Source organism: Pantherophis guttatus, chromosome 3, assembly GCF_059756535.1.
Source record: "Pantherophis guttatus breed Tessera chromosome 3, ASM5975653v1, whole genome shotgun sequence".
Lineage (NCBI taxonomy): Eukaryota > Metazoa > Chordata > Lepidosauria > Squamata > Colubridae > Pantherophis > Pantherophis guttatus.
Window position 1 is genome coordinate 163646426 of NC_142065.1, and position 13156 is coordinate 163659581.

Consider the following 13156-nt stretch of genomic DNA (forward strand, 5'->3'; position numbering starts at 1 on the left):
AAAGAGAATTGTTCTCATTTAGACATGGTCAGAACTATGTTGGAATAGCTCTGGTATGTATCCTTCAAATAATGTAGGATCTTGCAATGTGAGAAGGCTCCATGTGAGTGGCTCCCAAAGAGTAACAAACCATTATATATTATACATGCACAGTGAGCTGTTTTGGGCTGATTGTGAATGCTTAGAATTTTCCTCCCTCCTCTACTACACCCTGTCTTGTCTTTAATTATTGTTCTGTCACTGATATTAAAATGTAGCTGCTTATGGCCAGACTGGTTTGTTGTGGATTATAGACTCCTTTAGGGTGAAAACTAATGCCAGCCCTGAACATTCATATTTTAAGCAGCTTTGGATAATAAGATAGGTGATATATACATTTAGTAATAAATTAAAAAATTAAAAAAAAATAGGGGGAGGAACACTGTGGTAAGGCAAAGGATTAAAAATGGAAGAGAGTTTAGAAAGCCAGTTGGATTTGGTGATTAAAGCACCAGATTAGAAACCAGGAAACTGGTTTCATGCCTTATGCATGAAAGCCAGCTGGGTGATTTTGGAACAGGCACTCTCTCTCTCAACCCACATCAGATTTGGGCAACAAGCCAATCAGCCAATAAATGTCACAACCATCAAATCAACACTCGGTTGATCTAAAAAAAGAGAGAGAGAGAGAGAGAGAGAGAGAAGTGGTCCCTATCCATGTGGGAAAACACTAGGAAGTAAAAAATAAGTTGGTTTGCTTTATCCACTTTATCCACTGCTGTCAATCTGAATGATCAGTTGTTTTCTAAACCAGTTTTCTTAGTTTCAAGCTAACTAGCACTATCAAGTTCTGTAATTGGAGAGCACAGAATAAATTTGGGAGATTCGTGTATGCAAAGAATTTGCTCTAATGCTGAGTTATAAACATAAGAATCAGAAGTTCTATTTAGTGTATGCTATACTGAATAGAAAATTTGGAAACCTTTAGCTTTTCCTGAAGGCAAATGTAGGCCATAAGATGCTATATATTAAATCAGATTTTATAAAATATGTACTTATTTATTAAGCTGAAAATCCAGACAGGATAAACAAGTGTTTACAATATAATACAATAAGCATTTCCAAGATTTAATAAAAATGATTGTCAGTCATTGTGCTTCACAAAAGATTTCTTTTTAATGAATAAATAATTTGATGAAATAAAAAATATTTACAATATAAACAAACGGGAAAAGCTTTGGATATAGTAATCTGATCCTCCTGTATTTTTTCCATTTTTTTAATGGATGTATATCAAATCATTTCTTCTGAAACAATACAAGTTGGACAGAAAATTGAAGTCAGCAAGATTAATGTGGTCTGTGGATGTAGCTTTTAGTTCAATTCAAGCTACGAGTGCTTTGTTTATTAGGAACAAATACAATACAAATATAACTAAAATACAGTATCAAAATGCTAGGCAGCATTCTCCACAGAACAAAATGTACACTAGTCTTTAACAATAACAAGGATCACTGGCAACAAAAAAAAAATAGTACAACAGAAAGGTACAAACATTGTCATTAAGAATAGAATTGTGCTCTTGGATTGATCAGATGACTAGGCAGGTATAGTAGGCTCTTCGATGGGTTTGCATGATAGTGGTGTCCAGTCCCAGAGTGTGTTGGTGTGGGACTGTGACTCAAGCAACAGCCATACTGTAGGAAATGGGCAGTGCAAGCATTTTTGGAAAGACTCTCTTGGGCTCTTAAAAAGAGCCAATACAAAGCAATTAAAGTGTAACACTGAGAAGTTCTCATCTCATACACACAGATATCATGAAGCAACTCGCTTGGACTGTGCTAGTGAAACATTTTGCCTCCCCCAATGTTACTTGCAGTATCAGCCAGAATTCAAGTACTCCAAAGCCACTTCATAGCAGAATTTATACTGATCCTAAAGAGTCAAAACAAGAAAAGGGAGGAATTTAGTTGTAGGAAGGAGTTAAAGAAAATCAAGCTGTATAATGAATTAATTACAAATATTTAATGAAAAAGTTTTCTGTGTAGATTTCTTTTGAATCTATTAGACAGGGCCACTCTGATCAATCTGGAAAACACGTGTGCATTGGTAATAAGATCATAGAGATATACAATGTAGTCTACCATAAGCGGAATACTTAGATTAAAAAGATGTGCCTTGCAGGAAATGAAAGAAAATAACAAATACAGCATAACCTAAATACTTTATTTCACTATATAAAGAGACTTTTTAGTAAACTGTCAAATAATGGCAGTGGAATTTCTTTATGACTAAAGGACAAACACCATTTCTTATTGTAATGATGAATAAAATAGACTGTATCCTGACATACTGAATTGTCATGTAAGCTTGTGCATACTTGCACATACATAAAACACCAATGGCCTTTCAGCCTTTCTACATTTCAAGTAGTTTCACAAAGTACAACACAAGGAAATAATTGCTCCTGGCCCTTTGTTTCTGAACTCTTTTAATCTTTCTGCAAGATAGAAGAACCATAATTAAATGCAATACACTAAATGTCAAATTGAAATTAACAGTCTTGATAAATATTAGGAGATTAAGCTATTTATAAAATATATAATTTGAAAATCTGACATTTCATTTTACATGACTATTATTTCTGCCATACAAAGTCTGTTCTCCTTTTGGATTGCCCTGCCAGAAAAGAAAATTAATAAGGGTGTTCTGTTTAAAGTTGTTACATTTGCACAAAAAGTCTAACACACCTTGAACAAGACTCAAGAAGTAGCATAAAAATACTTTTATAAGTCAAGTGATTTCATTATCCCCTTTAGGAAACAACAGGCTTGCTTTTATGAACAGTACTCCACATAAATCACAAAAATGTCACTATCCCTTATGAGAACAGGAATAATTTTCTACTTAGTGGTACAGTTTAAAGAACTCCTACCAGAAGGTCCACCATATTTGGCTTATTATTCCTCAGAGTCTTCACAGCATGGAATACATCAACAGCCCTCTGGTGTTGTAGCATTTCACAAACAATACTGATTGCACAAAATGTCCCACTGCGGCCACCACCATTTCTGTAAGAAAAACAGCAAAATGACTTGATTATTTTTTAGATTTTGTTATTACAGTACCTAAGGATTTTTTTCACCTCCTAAAATAAGCTTATTTTATTTCATTATATACAACCAATGAGTGTTCATGTTGTCTAAATAGTCCACCCACAGACTGGGTTTGCTGTACAATAATAGGCTAAACAGAATAAATATTTATTGCTCATGATGTGTCTAGCTATAGCCTTTGGGATTTTAGAATTCTCATCTTCCCAGCTTTTAGGCTGAAATAGAAAATTACTTCATCCATTCTTGTTAGGCTAAGTTAAAAATTATATTAGGAATCGTGTTAACAATACAGCTTGAGTTGAACCAATGCATTGGTGATGTAAAGATATATAATTTGTTTGATTTGTATTCTATCTGTCATTTAAGAGCTGAAAACAATATATATAGTACTCCCGCTTCTTATTTTTCTTCACCAAGCCTAAAGTCTCCAGCTGATCTTCCATGGGTGAGAATGGATTAGCATCTTCGTCTTTACACTCTCAAAAGGCCTTATAACAATTAATGATTAACTTTATATAACAGTTAACAGTTTGGTTTTGGTCTACTGGAATAGAACTGTGAGAGGGATAGAAGAAAAGACTTACAACAAATGCCAAAAAAATAATAAAAAAGCTTCTTTCAATATATAAGGAACAAGAAGAAAGTCAATAAAATGATCAGACCACTGATAGGAAGAGATGGTAAGAAGATGATGGGCATAGGGAGAAAGGGGAACTGTTTAATTCCTTCTTTGCATCTGTTTTCATGCAAGAGAAAAAATAGATAAGAAATTGGTAAAAAACACCTATCCATTTTAGATAAGTTCAAATCACTTATCTATCAGGAGCAGCCAATTTATATCCCATGCTACTGAAGGAACTGATAGATGTGACCTTGGAATCACTGAATAAAATCTTTCAGAGCCCCTGGAGCCTTCCTATCAGATTAGTTTCCTGGATCTACTTCCTGGAAAAGAGCTAGTGTGATTCCAAGCTTCAAGAATGGAGAAAAAAGTAGATCCAGGAAACTATAGACCAATCAGCTTCATATCAATACCTGGGAAAACCGTGGAAGAGCACCTAGAAATGAACAAAGTGGATCACTTGAAGCCAACATGGGTTTGTTAAAAACAGATCATACCAGACAAACCTTATTGTCTAAGTGTCCCTTTCTGATTTTCGTGATTGCAGTTTTTTCTCCTTCTGTTGCTAATGTATCTAAAATGGTTTTGGGTACATTAGCAGCAGAAGGAGCAACGAGTGTGCAGATGGATTCAAAGTTGGCTGACCAACCATATTCAGCATGAAGTCCTATGTACTATGTCTACATGGAGGGAAGCATATAGTGGGGTGCCTCAAGGTTCTGTCTTGAGCCCAGTGCTTATCAACATCTTCATAAATTATCTAGATGAGAGATAGACGGGGAACTTAAAATATTTGAGGTCAACAACAAGCTAGGGGGAATTGCCAACACTTTGGAAGATAAGACTCAAAATTCAGAAGGAACTTGATAACTTGAACATTGGGCTTTATATATATGTATCCTTAGATATCTATTATCTATTTTAAAATTGAACAGCACTCCCTCACCAGAGAGGGAGAGATATGACAGCAACTATCTCATGTTTACAATGCAGTCCTTTCAACAGTCCCTAGAAGGTTCCACATCCATTTACACTCTAATTCAGATGATTCTGAGGATACAGATAAACCACCAAGTGGCTTCAACAATTCTCTGAGAAAGACCAATCTTCTGACCCGATAATCTAATGACCCGATAATTGCAAAGAATATAAATCCTTCCATTCCCCACCAGTTTTATATATACTAATAATTTATACTATATATTCGACTGGAGAAACTGTATCTATTCCTAGAATATCAGAACCCAAAGCAGTTTATTGCAAATATATGTTGCATGAGTTTAGATGCATGATTAAATTCAGCATTTATAATGCTTTATCTTTAGTTATTTTTAGTTTTCTAGAGATTCGCTCTCGTTCTAGAAACCCTGTTATTTCTACAGCTATTCTAATCAGCATCCTTTAGACAGCACTTCATTGAAAATAATAAACCTTAATAATTACCAGAGTGCAGACTAGCTAGCTTGCAACTCTTTAAAGACAACATTCACAAATGGTTGATTTTCAAAGGAACTACAATATGGCACATCTGTCACATCCAGACAGCATGAAAAGAATGCTCCCTGCTGCCAAAATACTGGATAATATTGTGCCATTCTTTCAGCATCTAATTAAACTAAAGTCATTTAAAAGGATTATGTTGGAAGTTTTTTCTCCCTTCCTATGCTACCTCAAAGTGCCATACATGTGTGCACATACACGAGAGGTAGTACAACCATTTAATATCAGGAGTAATCAAGAGAGATAATACCAATTTGCATTTGAAAAAGACCTCCCAGATGTGCATCTCAAAGCATTAATGAGCTAAACCTCCCAAAATAAAACATTATAATTTTTTTTCAACAGGTGAGAAAACTAGAAAACAGCGTGAGAAAACTACTGGACCATGATCAGCTGAAAAGAGGGGTAACTTTAACAAAATCTAGGTAGTAGCTAATTTTTAATAATTTCAGTCAGAAAGACTATAGTCTGACTGTATGTATATGAATGTGACAGAGAGAAAAATGGAGAAACACAAAGAAAGTGAAGAAATATATTAATTAACATATCATGCTAAGCCATGGTTTGACCACCATTTATTGAATAATCCACAATTGGTTAGGTTCTCACAATGATTACCCTCAAAAATCAAACGGGTGGGTTAACAAAACATACAAAAAAATTAGCATTTATTCTGACTTATCTTACACTAAGGTTAGGAAGAAATGAGGAAGATTATAAAGAAGAGCAGTTGAAATATTGCAGTTCAGCCATAGTCTGGTTGTCATGGAAAATGGTTTTATAAGTGGTGGTCCAAACTACACAATATATCACTACATAATTTCCCATTATGTGTCTGTTTTTTTTGTACCCAGGCATTTTTTTTTGTTTTTTTGTTAGGGTCAATTCCTGGTAACTGCACAGGCAAACAAAAGTATTCTCTACCTTGACTTATCCTTAGCAACAACCATGATTCTTCCAAGGAAATTCTTTTAATCTTGGCCTATCTGGCTGGCTGGAGTCACTGAAGTAGTCGGCATGATCTTAAATGGACTCTGGGGGATGGTAGAGGACAGAAAGGCCTGGAGGAACGTTGTCCATGGGGTCGCGATGGGTTGGACAAAGCTTCGCAACTAACAACAATCCCTCTTATTTATTATTTTCTTCTTCATCTCTCAACTGGCCAAATGTAGTCATTTTTTTCTAGTCCTTTGTCCATTTCTATCACATCCCCAAAGTAGATGAATTCCTCCTTGCCCAAAAGATCGTTTTAACTTTAATAGTTCTGAACTTTGTTGTCACAGAAATGTCCTTATCCTGCATGATCTTGTCTGTTTGTCACAGCCTTTCTCCTTAAGATTGATCTCCTTTTTTATTCCTCTAACATACTTTCCTCCTTTATTCTTAAGCCCAAGAAAAACCAAATTATCTATCACCTTCACTCATCTACAATTAATCAGATGTCAGCTAAACAATCTTGTTTGCATCTGTTAACTGTGTTGATGTCCATTTAGTGCTACCAAATGACACTGCAAGGACAAAAACTGGTATTTTTTCCACCTGAAATTCCAATCCAATATTGCTAGCTATGGAAAAAGCGATGTTCTATCATCATACAGAACATTGATTCTGTGATGCTCGTATGCTTCAGGTTCTCCATTCAGTACAGTATTTCCCACTTATTTTTCACCAAGAATTACCAACCTATTGCTTGCCTGACTACTAGATGGTAGCAAAGAGTTAAAGGTTTTGGTTCATCTTGACTGCCATCTACCATAATCTTTCTATCTTCCTTTAATCTCATTTGTGTCTATTAGATCTCCTCCCTGATTACTTCTGAGCGTTTCTAATTCCACTGTAAGTTTTTCTATTATTTTTCTGAACAACAACAACAACAAAACATTTTTAAATTGTTTTTGTCTTTTTGTTGACATTCTCAAATAAGGTATTTTTTTTGTCCTTTCTTACTAGACCTAGAAGTCCCTATTAATGCTCTGAAAGCTCTTCAGATCTTCTCATCTTTGAGATTTTTAGATTGTTTTTACTTCAATTTTACAACGTCTCATTTCTTGGTACAGCTCCTTAAGATTCTCTAGTGCATAATTGATTCATCGTCTGAATCTGTTCCTTACATTGATCTTATATTCTTACTGCATACTGCCCACATCAAATCTTGTTAACCCAGTCAGTTTCATTCTCTTAGGTTTAGCCTATATATTTGACATCAATAAATCATGGTCTCTTCCACCAGGCTCAATAGATTGCACTTCTCATTCTTCCATTTCCTATTATGTTGTCAGGTTGATTGCAGTGTGGTGCATCCAGTAATGTCCATACGTAGACTCTGTATTTATGTTGTTTGAAACAGATTTGGCAATAAATAAAGAATTCTCTTTGCAAAAGCTGATTATATTATTTTCTTTGCGATTACACTATCGCAATCCAAATCTTCCTGAATTCCAATTATTTATTACTGGAATTCTATCTTTATCCATGTCTCAGGGATAGTTTAATTGCTTTTTCTATACTTTGCAGAAAATGGATGATATGATTCTAGTGGTCCTTCCAATTTCATGATATCCTGAGTTACCTTCCAGCCAATCCTTCTGAGCCTCCCTTCCCATGCAGTACAAACAGTATACAAAATGATACAGCAGGAAAAAGATGGGATGAAACAGTGGCAGAAATGGTATCCTCTTCCTTACAAAGGAGCCAGGTGAAATCCACCATTTTGCATCAAGCAATGTTAATAATGTTACCTCTGGGAAACATATAAAAAAGCAGAAAGACCACAGTCCTCTCTGATTTAGTTCTCAGGGTGGCAGTACTCAGAGATTTATTACCTCTATTGAACAATTATTGACAAACGGATTGTCTATGAGTTTGTTAAATTGCTCTGGGGCTGTAAATTAGGAACTCTCCAGTCTAAATATTGCTTTTGCAATACTTTTACTAGGTAAGTTTGGGCAAGCTATCTGCTCTGTAACTCTCCCCTCCCCCCCCAATCCTATAAGGCCCATCTGTACTATGGACAATTACAGCTCTGACTTTACAGAGTTGTAGTATTTGAATTAAATTAAAATCTAATTCAAATTCTAAACAACAGCTTCATAAGAGTCACTGTTATTGATCACCTTAAGAGTTTTAGTCACTTACAAGCAATGGACAACTGTACGGCCTTCTCCTCCATTGTATTCTTCCTGCCACTTGTCCACTTGGCGTATGAGTTTCAAAAAAGACCGTTTAGATACGGGTGTGTCTCTGTACATAGGCCATCCCAGGAACTGAAATTGCTGTACCATTCGGTAGCCATCCTGGGGCTGTGGGGACCCAACCAACAGGTGAAGAAAAAAAGACAGCATTATTTATTCTGAGTTCAAATAATATACGCCTTACTACCTTACATTGTTATAGAAGATTGCGCCTTACAATGTTCTAAAGAAATTTACATTTCAAAGTTATGACTTTCAATCTCAGATTTAAGATGATATTTTAAATAGCTGAAAATACAGATATGCTGAAGTGAAACAATGGTACCAGCTGCAAGAGCCAAATATATGATTAATATTATAGCAATCACAGACTACCAAACTGAAATTTGCAATGTAATTCCAACAGTGTTGCTCTTTTAATATGCTTGTCATTGTCAAATTTCTGAAATGAACTTTCATTCTGATGACTGATTGTTAATATGCTAAATACAAACCAATTCGTTCAGAATAACTCTCCCTTCCTTGGCATCTTTGGAAAACTGTACTTATATGTTGAAAATTTCTACTAATTTATAACAAAGGGAAGAAAAGGGAAAAAACATGTTTTCCAATTTCTCAATTCTATTGACAGATACTTGTGATTTGAAAAAAAAAGTCTTCAGGGTTATTGATTTGTTTAGTTTGTAATAAATGTTCGAAAATGTTGAAAATATAAATGAATGTATCCTTAATTTTGGAAAATAATTAATGAAGTAAGTAAAAGACCTGGCAAAGTTGCTCATTGAGTGTTCTTCATTCTTGTATGTTTTTATTAGGCAGTTTAACACTCATCAGATATGGTCTAGATTTTCTAAATTCATCCAAATCCTGGCAACACTTTTGTTCCAACTGAAGCTTCTAGGATGGTTCTAATTATAGAATATTACATAGTCTACATTACACATGAAATATTTTATGAACATGCTTCCATCAAATAATAAACATTAAAATAAATCATCGATTAAATTTGGATTCCCTAAAATATGAACCCAAACTATATTTCTATCCCTCATAAGAAAAATAAGCAAATTAAGTAAATAAGATCCTTACTCTTGATGCATTATAAATTCGGAATATTCGACTGATTATATCTTCTTCTAAATCAGCAGAAACAAACTCTACTTGAATAGGACCATGTCGATGAACACCATTTTCAGGCCAATATTGTGGACATAACTGTAGAAGAAAGAGATTAATTCATGTGTAATTGTATTATTTAGCATGGTTCCATATACTCCAGTGATTTTTTTATTGCCCATTTGAGCTCCAAAGATCACAGAAAGCTTTATCTACACGAAAGGATGTCACTTCTTTTTAACTATCTGAAAAATAAGATTATTTCCAAAGATAAATGGGTATAATGCTTGTATATATGTTTATATATCGATTAAACTTTGCAAACCTTCAAGAAAAGACCAACATTTTAAATGCTTATGCTGTTTAATGTATTTTGCAATTATATCTTTTTAGAAAGAAAAATGCAGAAACAATTTTCAGCCTCTAAGAATATAATGTACATAGACTCCAGTGAAGTTTGTAGTACACTTCTTGTATATACAAATACAAATACATACATTGCAGGAGAAAACTTTTATAGAGGACACAGTGTTTATAATTTTACTTTTATTTACTTATTAACAGGGTTGTTTTAACAAAAATGGTTAGAAGGTTATTTAGAAAACAAAAATATAAATAAATTGAATTTAACTATTAATAATTACAATTTAAGGCTAAATGGAAAGAACAATTATTTTCAAACTATTTCCAAATGTTTGATGGAACAGAACTTTCAACTTCTTTCAAAAAAAGAACTGGGAAACACATGCAAGGAATTCTCTGTGGAAAATATTCAGTTTCTCTGGGAATAACACCAAAAAAAAATCCTTCCTTTGCTAGTTATCATGGGTGTGAAATACATCTGTTTTTCATTTCTCAAGGTAACATTTTTCTTTAATCTCAACAGTACTGGATATCACCAAAACCTTAGTTGCCTTCCATATATATAAATATCTCCTTTTCCACTTTGACAATTTGTTCCAACAGTATAGTGTGTAGTGTAGTAATCACAGGGGATCAAAGAGATACTCTGGACCATTTAAATAGCAGATAATATTATGTAGGCTGAGTCCTTCTTAATCCGTCCTGAATCTTCACTTTTCAATATTCCAGACATCAATTTACAAATGGGTTCAGTCAGACAGTTAAGGCCAAGCAAAACAAAACAAACCCAGAGAACCACTGAAGGATTGTATTTGGGATTTAATTTATATCCTGGCTCTCTATTCATTTGGACATGTAAGCCTAGCAATCGATATAATGAGTGCTACAAAAATAAAAAAGGAAAGAAGTTACTTTAAAATCTTGAAAACAACAAGTAACAATTAAAAACCTGGTGAAAAATGCATATTGTGGCTGATGCCCTGGAGTAAAAGAGAAGGTGCGTTAACTGCATTTCCTGAGAGAATGCACTCCCCACCCTGGGACTAACAGGAAAATGCCCTCTATTTCATGCTGGACAGACTGGGGACATTTTCAGACTCTAATGCTTGAGGAAGTTTGCATCAGAAGATGTAGACCTTAGCCATTTTGGCCTTTAAATGTCAGTAACAACATCTTAAATACTGCCGGAGCAGCAATTAACAAGCAGCACACGTCTTGTGATATCAGCATAAAATAATTCCAGTATTTTACATTAAACAGAAATGTAACTGATGAATTTGTCACCCACTACAATTTCTGGATACTCTTCAAAGGTATTGCCATATGAAATGTATTGGAATAATCAAAATTGACTTGCTCCAGGTAGAAACAACCCTTTTTTAAATATGGAATATTTCTTGGCAAAATTTAGAAACCATGCACATGAAAGAAACCTTGTAGTTTCTTTCATGTGCATGGTCTGCTAGTATCACAATACAGAAGTCATATTGGTATTTTAAAACATAATGCAAACTACGCTCTTCTATTTTCAAGCTAGTAATAGGAAGAAAATTGAAAAGCCATCAAATATGGGAAAAGTAGCTTTCAGCTGCATGGAGAACATTTGTAAAAATGATACTTGAAAATTAAAGTAGTTGGGTTTTAAACATTTTAATACTATGCAAACTTTCTGAAAAGAATTGCTTGCATAATTTTACATACCTCAATCATGTCTCCACTTGTTTGCCTCCTTTCTAGATTAAAGAGTCCCAAATATCACAATCTTTCCTCATATGGAAACTGTTCTAGCCGCTTCATCATCTTAGCTGCCTTCCTCTGAACCTTCTCCAGGTCTACTGTAGCCCTTTTGAGGTACGATTGTCAGAACTACACACAATATATTATCATCCCTAGTTTCAATTCCATTTCTTATTATCCCTACATGCAATTAAGCCTGTTTTTTTATAATGGATGCAAACTATGTTGAGAAGTTCATTGAATTTACCCTTACTCCAAAATCTCGTTCTTTATTTAGCTCTGATTCCATTACTTTGTATCAGTAGTCAAAATTTTTGGCTCCAATGTGCATCACTATATACTTGCTTACATTTGATCTGCCATTTTGACATCTACTCCCCTAAAAGATTAAGGGATGTGGTGGATCAGTGGCTAAGACACTGAGATTGTCAATCAGAAGGTCAGCAGTTCAAATCCCTAGCGCCGCATAATGGAGTGAGCTCCCGTTACTTGTCCCAGCTTCTGCCAACCTAGCAGTTTACATGAAAGCACGTAAAAAATGCAAGTAGAAAAATAGGGACCACTTTGGCGGGAAGGTAACAATGCTCCATGCATCTTCAGTGTTTAATCATGCCGGCCACATGACCATGGAGACATCTTCGGACAGCGCTGGCTTTTCGGCTTAGAAACGGAGATGAGTACCATTTCTAGAGCTGGAAACGACTAGCACGCATGTGTGGGGGAACCTTTACCTTTTACCCCTAAAAGAATCCTTTGGAGTTCTTGACAGATTCTTATTGTTTCTACCAGTTTGAACAATTTACTGTCATCGGCAACATAGCTATTCCACTAGTAACACCTGATTCCAGGTCAATTATAAATATGTTAAAAAGTACTAGAAAGGAGTGTCACATAGTGTACAGGGCGTTATTCTAGCCCTGTGCTGTTTCGCTTAATTCAAGCGAATGGTTTGAAATGGTTTGGCTGAGGGATTAGAAAATGAGATTTTTAACATTTCTGGATGACACAAAGCTAGAAGGTTAGCAAACAGTTTGTAGGACTATCAAAATTCAAGAGGACACTGACAAGTTGAAACAATAGGCAGAAATCAGCAAGATGATACAACAAATATAAAGTCTTACATTTGAGTAGGAAAAGCCAAAAGCATGAGAATAGAACAGGAAGAGGACATACTGAACAAAACTACATGTGAAAAAAAAACAGTATCATACTTGTTCATAAGCTACATATGCACCAATAGCATAATGCATTGGCAAAAAAAAAGTTATCCTTCGCTGTAGCAACATAGGTAGAGTGTCAAGAAGAAGTCATTGTTCTTCTCTAATGCTGTATTGGAATCACACCTTAACTATTGTGTCCTGTTTTAGGTATCATGTTTTTGAAAGGATGTTGATAAACTAGACCACGTCCAGAAGAGAGTAATCAAAATGATAAGTGGCCTGGATGGAAAAATTACGAGGAAAGGTTGGAAGCACTGGGTATGTTTAAGGAAGACTACAGGGAAACCTGACAGCTGTTTTTAAAGGGCTGTC

General features: G+C 34.9%; 1 protein-coding gene across 32 annotated transcripts in view; it reads right to left on the reverse strand.

Annotated features, from left to right (window-relative positions):
* Positions 1–1133: 1133 nt before the first annotated feature.
* PTPRM (protein tyrosine phosphatase receptor type M) overlaps positions 1134–13156 on the reverse strand; it is a 467288-nt gene continuing 455265 nt past the window's right edge. For 16 of the 32 annotated variants that reach the window (XM_087890425.1, XM_087890423.1, XM_034429501.3 and 13 more), the window contains 4 exons: positions 9498–9623; positions 8353–8516; positions 2915–3050; positions 1134–1914 (listed from right to left, as the gene is read on the reverse strand). In XM_087890425.1, coding sequence (XP_087746551.1) covers positions 1861–1914; positions 2915–3050; positions 8353–8516; positions 9498–9623 — 480 coding nt within the window. In that variant the 3' untranslated portion in view covers positions 1134–1860. Of the gene's footprint in view, positions 1915–2914; positions 3051–8352; positions 8530–9495; positions 9624–13156 lie in introns of all 32 variants that reach the window. The other 16 variants (XM_087890424.1, XM_087890421.1, XM_087890416.1 and 13 more) reach the window with 1 other exon arrangement.